This window comes from Apis dorsata, unplaced genomic scaffold, assembly GCF_000469605.1.
Source record: "Apis dorsata unplaced genomic scaffold, Apis dorsata 1.3 scaffold_1001, whole genome shotgun sequence".
NCBI classification, from domain to species: domain Eukaryota; kingdom Metazoa; phylum Arthropoda; class Insecta; order Hymenoptera; family Apidae; genus Apis; species Apis dorsata.
Window position 1 is genome coordinate 87,322 of NW_006264102.1, and position 6,783 is coordinate 94,104.

The 6,783-nt window shown below is 17.1% G+C and overlaps 2 protein-coding genes across 3 annotated transcripts in view; both read right to left on the reverse strand.

Annotated features, from left to right (window-relative positions):
* The window catches only part of LOC102681707, a 3,304-nt gene extending 2,678 nt beyond the window's left edge, over positions 1 to 626 (reverse strand). The window contains exon 1 of the mRNA XM_031514461.1: positions 215 to 626. Within this exon, the coding sequence (XP_031370321.1) occupies positions 215 to 394 (180 nt within the window). The 5' untranslated portion in view covers positions 395 to 626. The remainder of the gene's footprint in view (positions 1 to 214) is intronic.
* A 2,726-nt stretch (positions 627 to 3,352) lies between these two features.
* Positions 3,353 to 6,469, reverse strand: LOC102681576 (kynurenine/alpha-aminoadipate aminotransferase, mitochondrial-like). 2 transcript variants are annotated; one of them, XM_006624234.2, is made up of 8 exons: positions 6,154 to 6,469; positions 5,299 to 5,464; positions 4,995 to 5,181; positions 4,758 to 4,874; positions 4,300 to 4,623; positions 4,068 to 4,194; positions 3,794 to 3,999; positions 3,353 to 3,586 (listed from the first exon to the last, which is right to left on the reverse strand). In XM_006624234.2, the coding sequence occupies exons 1-8, from the start codon at positions 6,209 to 6,211 to the stop codon at positions 3,512 to 3,514; spliced, it is 1,260 nt and encodes a 419-aa protein (XP_006624297.2). In that variant the 5' UTR covers positions 6,212 to 6,469; the 3' UTR covers positions 3,353 to 3,511. The 2 variants fall into 2 exon arrangements, with proteins under 2 accessions (XP_006624297.2, XP_031370322.1); XM_031514462.1 differs by having other exon boundaries at positions 6,145 to 6,249.
* Between the last annotated feature and the right edge of the window lie 314 nt (positions 6,470 to 6,783).

Genomic DNA, 6,783 nt, shown 5'->3' on the forward strand with positions numbered 1-6,783 from the left:
ATTTATATTTTACAAAATAAATAAATTTATAAAACTTATCAATTAATATATAATTATAATTTGATTTATATATAATTATATTCATACAAATAATTTTTAATTTTTTTTTTAATAAAAGACAAATTTATATATTTTATTAAAAAAAATAAATTAATTAAGATATTAACTTATATAAGATAAATAAACATATTTTAATTTAAGATTTAATTCTTACCTTTGATATTGAAAATAAAATATTAATTATCCATTTGCCACTATAGAGAGTATTTCCTATAATATCTCCTTTTAATTTTTCAATTTCATTCTTTTCAATATCTTGACTTTCTAATATAATACTTGGTTTAACTTCGTCATTTTCAGATTTCAAAACATTATTCATTTTTTTTGTATTCATAAAATCACTATTTTATTTATAGTTTTTTAAATAAAATTTTGTTTAGCATTTGATTCTCTAGATTATTATTTTATATTAATAATAATTTAATAAACTTATTACAAATTATTTATAAATTTCTGATTCAAACTTATCCCAGCTGATTGATATAAAGAAAGATAACCTAACTTTCTTGATATTTATTGTTTTAATCATATATTTTTTATTTTATTATTTTTATAATATTAATTTTTAAGTAAATTTTAATATTATTTATTTATATAATATTTCATTGTATCATATTATATAATACTGATTTTAAACTACAACTTCAAATTTATATTTTACCTACTATTCATTATATCGATAATTAATTATAATTCAAGATCTCGATATAAAGTATGCACACAAAAATATTTGTAAACTAACATATGCTTAACTTCAACTTTTTTTTAATATTATATTATAGTTATAATTAATAGTTATAATTATAGACGAAATAAAAAAATATGTTTTGATAGAATATTTATTGTATTTTATAAATATGAGAAAATTTATTAATTAATTTGATATAATAAAATAATATTAAAAATTATAGTAATATAAAAAATAACAATTTTTATTTTTCGCATCATAAAAATATTCTGATGCTTTTAAAATAAATTTATAGTAAAATAATTAAAATAATAATTTTTTATGAAAATTAAATATTAATTTTAATATTTTTTAATTGCGTGCTTTAAAAATTTAGAATAAAATGATTAAAATAATAATAAAATGAAAATATTGTTCTTTATAAAAATTATAAAAAAATTAACTATTTTTTTTTTTTTTGAATCATCTTTTAAATAATTTAAGGTATTAAAAATTATTTTTCGTTAAAAATATTTTCTATATATTATTATAATTCGCAATGAGAAATATTTTCATGAACATTAAATGATCAAGTGATAAATATACTTATTAATTTTTTTGTAGATAGATAAAAATAAGACCAACTTTTATTTTTTAAATAGAACTATGTATTTTTTTATGCATCAATTGATACAGTTTTTAATTCTCTAAATTATATGCCAAAAATGATTATATGCCAAAAGAAATATTTTGATGCAAATATTGTTAAGAAAACTTCCCTGCTATTAATAATAATTGTAATTTATTAATTTTTTATAAAATATATTCAATGTAACGTCCATTTACATCTCGAATTAATAGAATAGTGATCATCTTAAATATACATATCGGATATTTTACATTTCTTTATGTTTTTTCATATTGAGTAATGTAATCGGATTTTCTGTATAAATTTTATTTTTCAAATAATCCCATAAAAAAAAGTCGAGGAGTTAAATCATATAATCGTGCCTGAAAATTAAAAAGTCGGCCACACTCTCTCTAATAATATGAACAAAGTTGATTTAAAATATTTTTTACTGGATATTTTTTATTTTTTTTATTTTTTACTATTTAACGCATAATGTGCTGAGCATCCATCTTGTTGAATATTAATCAATGAATATATCTATATATATTTTCCAATAATGCTGATAAAATTTGTGATGAAAATTAACATATTTTGATCCACAATGCACCATAACCGATAAAGTAAACCCAATAATATAATTAATAGTGTACCACATATTGATACTCTATTGATATTGATAATTCGTCTAAACCAATGTGGATTTTGTGGCAACTAATAATGAATTTTGTAAATTTATATAATTGTAATTATCCTTCATAAATAAAGTCTCATGATTTTTAAAAAAAAAATATCTTCATTCTCCACATATAATCGTTTCGCATGTGACGTACTTTATTAAGTTTTAAAATAAATTGATAACATATCTAATTTCTTTTCTTCTGTATATTTTATTTTCACAATTATACAATCAAATATAGTTGACATAGTTAAATGTCTAATATAAACTAAATATCTATGTCAGAATAGTAATAATGAATGTTTATATTTCACAATGTTATAGAACAACATTTTTGTTATGATAATATTAATATAAAAAATTATTGATATAAAGTTAGCAAAGAAAGAAGTTAGAAGAAAAAGAAGTTTTCTAAATAATATTTACATTAAAATATTTTCTAAACTAATTATTTTTCATGAATACTTTTATTATAAAATTAAAAACTACATCAATTGGTGCATAAAAAATATATGATTCTATTTAATAAATGACCTTTATATGTTTTTAACGCATTCACCTACAAAAAACTAATAATTAATATGTGCACTTCTTGAAATCATTTAATGTCAATCAAAATATTTTTCGCTGCGAATAATAATAAGTAATTTAAAATGGTAATATTTAATGAAACATCCTATATAAGTATACAAAAAATAAAAAACTTTTGATTTATTTTATTTGAACATTATAAAATAAAAGACATTTTTAATTTATAAATATTAAACAAATTTAAATTATCAAATTAAATTAATGAATCTTTTACAACTGCATGAATATTCTAGTAAACAATTGGATCATTAAATAAATAAAAAACAATACACTATAGAATGAATAAAATACAATACACTAAAGAATATATAAATTCGTCTGAAATAGAAATGAAATATAGAATATATTATTAACAAAAAATAATTTTTAATTTTTTAGACTATTTAAAACATATTTTAGAATTTGCTATTTTATTAAAAACTTTTAAAGTGAATATTTTTGTGAAATGAATGAAAAATAATTGTAATGTTATTTAATTTTTAATATTATTTTATTATATCAAGTTAGTAAAATAAATAAATTAGTTAAATAAATTGTTATATATAGAGTAATTTATAGTAAATTTATTTTTTTTTTACAATTAATAAAGATATAAATCGTTAAAGTAATCGTATCTGAATATTAATATGTGAATATTGTGTATATTTTCATTATCAAAAAAGAAAAAAAATTGTCATCATGGAAAGAATCAAATTATATTCATTTATATTTTTGTATAAAATATTATATTATATTATATATTTTATATATTTTATATAAAAAATGTTAAAAATATTAAAAATTTTGAAATATAATATTTATATAATAATATAATATTTATTTTTATAATTTTTAATTTTATAAATATAAAAATAGATAATTAAAGCAACAGAAATATAACATATATTTATATAACTCTATTTTTATTTTCTTCTATTTTTTTTATTTCTTTATGTATCAAAATAGCTAATGTTGAAAGTGCCTGAAAATAATAAGACTGCAATTTATTATTAAAATTATTATTAAAATTTATTAAAATAATAGAAAAAAGAAATTTACAAACGATTTAAATTATAAAAATTATAAAGAGACAATCATAATAAAATAATAAAATTAAATTTAAAATTAAAATAATAGTTAATAGAAAATTAATATAAATCAAAAAATTGAAATTAAATAAAATAAGAACCTTATCAATTTCTTCTGGCGTCGCATAACTATAGCAAATTCTGAGATGTTGTTCAAGTTTCGAATAATCATAATTAAATGCATGACCGGGAATAAGAAAAACTCCTTGAGAAATACATTTGTTTGTTAATTCCATTACATCTTTTATTTTATTTACTTTTATCCAGACAAACATCCCACCTTTTGGAACATTCCATTCTACTAATCCTACAAAATTAAGTATATATTTTGATTTAAAAAAAATTTTTTTTTAAATTTTTATCAACAAAAAATACCTGTAAGATGTTTCTCAATCAAAGATAATGTAATATCTCGTCTTTCACGATAAAAATTCTGTATTTCATTAAAATGTTGTTGCAGTTTCTGCAAATTCCATGAATTCAATAATTTCAACAATAAAATCTATAAAAAATAATAATTCATGAGCAATAAAATGTGATATATTTGTTTACTAAAGTTATTTTCATCTTTTAAATATTTTAAATTTACGTGAAATTATTAAATTACTTGCGATAAGGAAGAAGCATGAATACTTGTTGTTTCCATATGTATAATTAATTTTTTAATAAATTTTTTATGTGCTGTAACAACACCTAATCGAAGTCCAGCACTAAGAATTTTACTAAAAGAATCCAAACGTATTACTCGTCCTTTGGTATCTAATTCTAAAAATGTTATAGGTTTTTTATCGACAAAATGAAGAAAACAATAAGGATCATCTTCTAAGATTAAAAAGTTGTATGTTTCAGCTAATTTATAAATTTTCCTTTTCCTGTATTCTGTTAAAATTGTTCCTGTTGGATTGGCTCCTGTTGGATTTAGATAAAGAATCTATGAAAAAAAAAAATAAATAAATAAATAAAAAGATTTCTTTCCATTAAGATAATACAAAATTTAATTATAAAATGAATAAATAATTATAAAATGAATGTAGAAATAATTTTTTTTATTTTTTAAGAACTTACTTTTGGTAATGGTTTATTATTATGTTGTTTATTTTTACAAATTTTTATTATGTTTTCTGGAATTACACCATCTTCATCTTGTGGAATTTCAATTAATTCTGGCATTAATGGTCTAAGCTAAAAATATTAAATAATATTATAGAATTAAATTAAATAACATTAAAAATAATAAAAAAAGAAATTAAATTTATAATGTAATGTTAAAAAATAAGTTAATAAACAAATTAAAAATTTTACTGCATTCAAAATTCCATCGTAAGTTGGTGTTTGTATCATTATAGAATCGCCTATTTCTAAAATCATTTCGAAAACTTTGCTACATCCTTCCATTGATCCAGATGTGAAAAGTACATCCCAATCATTATACATTGGTTTATGCCAATGTTTTTGAAATTCTCTCATTTTTTTCAATAATGGTAAGTATCTTAAATCATAAAAGAAGTTAATAATTATCAAAAAAAAAAAAAAAAAAGAAAAATGAAAAAATAAAAATGCAGTAAATTTGTAGTAAATTATTTTTATTTTTTATTTAAAAAATTACCCTTGAGAAGGACCATATTGAAGTGACCAAGATAATTCTTCTCCAACTAATTTTATTTTTGTTCCATCTTTATATGTTACAGAGATCTCTTCAAAAGGAAACATCTTTGCATTTGGCATTCCATTAGCTAGACTTATTGCATTCTTACTCTCCAAAAATTTTATTGCTATTATACATAAAAATTATGATTAATAAATATAAATGTATATAATATATATAAACTTCTGAATATATGTATGTGTATATATATATATATATATATATATATATATAGTATATTCATAAGCCATATTGAATATTATAACTTTATTTTATAAATTTATATTTTTCGATTTTAGAGATTAAAACAAATACAATATAATTACTATACAAAAATATTAGGTTTATTTATTGAATTATAAACAATTTTGATAATTATTATTGAATTATAAACAATATTTAAGTTTACATTAAATGAAGCGAAACAAGATAGTAATGAACAAAAATGGAGTTGTCTCATTTTATTTATGTCTTGTTTCATTTAACAATTTTAATTACTTATAATTTAATAATTAATTAGATCCTAACTGATATTTTTGTATATATTAAATTTTATGTATTTTTTCTAATAATCTCTATAATTGATCCATCAAAAATATCTCATAAATATATTAATATTTTATATATATTTTTTACATATATTTATATATAAATATATAATTATTTTATTATATATAATTATTTTTAAAAAATTAAAAATAAATATAATATTATGAATTATAAAAAAATGAATATTTTAATTGATATAACTACGATAATATAAAAACTTTTTTAAGAAATTTAAAATATGAAAAATATTCTTCTTACCCCATTCACGAAGAATACTTGATTTTCGCCTATTTGTAATATTCGTAAAAAATCTTTCAAAATTCATTTTTTGTTTTATTTTTTTATTTATTTATTTAAAAAATTTATTTAAAAATGAATATTTAATTAATTAAATTAGCTTTTAATTTTTGTTAAATAATAATTAATCTTTCAATTTAGATTTTATTAATTTGAAAAAGTTAAATAGAATTGATAAGTTAATAGCTTATAACTTTTTAATTCACATTCTAATTGAAACTTCACAAATCTATATTATATTATTGATATTAAATAAGTGTCTCGAAAACAATTACAAGATTAATTTTGCTCAACTACGATGTAAATAAAAATTGTCGTTATCAATATTAATACTGTAGGTTATCATTTTACATTGATAATATACACACGTTATAATTTTGAATATTATAAAATAAATGTAATAAATATGTATTGAATTTCTAATAGATATAAATACATATTATTTATGAATCGAAAAAAATTTTTAAAAATAGTTTTAAAATATAAATTAATTGATTAAATACATATATATAATTAAAAAAATTATAAGATAATTAAATTAATATTTAAAAATTATATAGAATATTATAAATTATATAAACATATAAATTATATAGAATT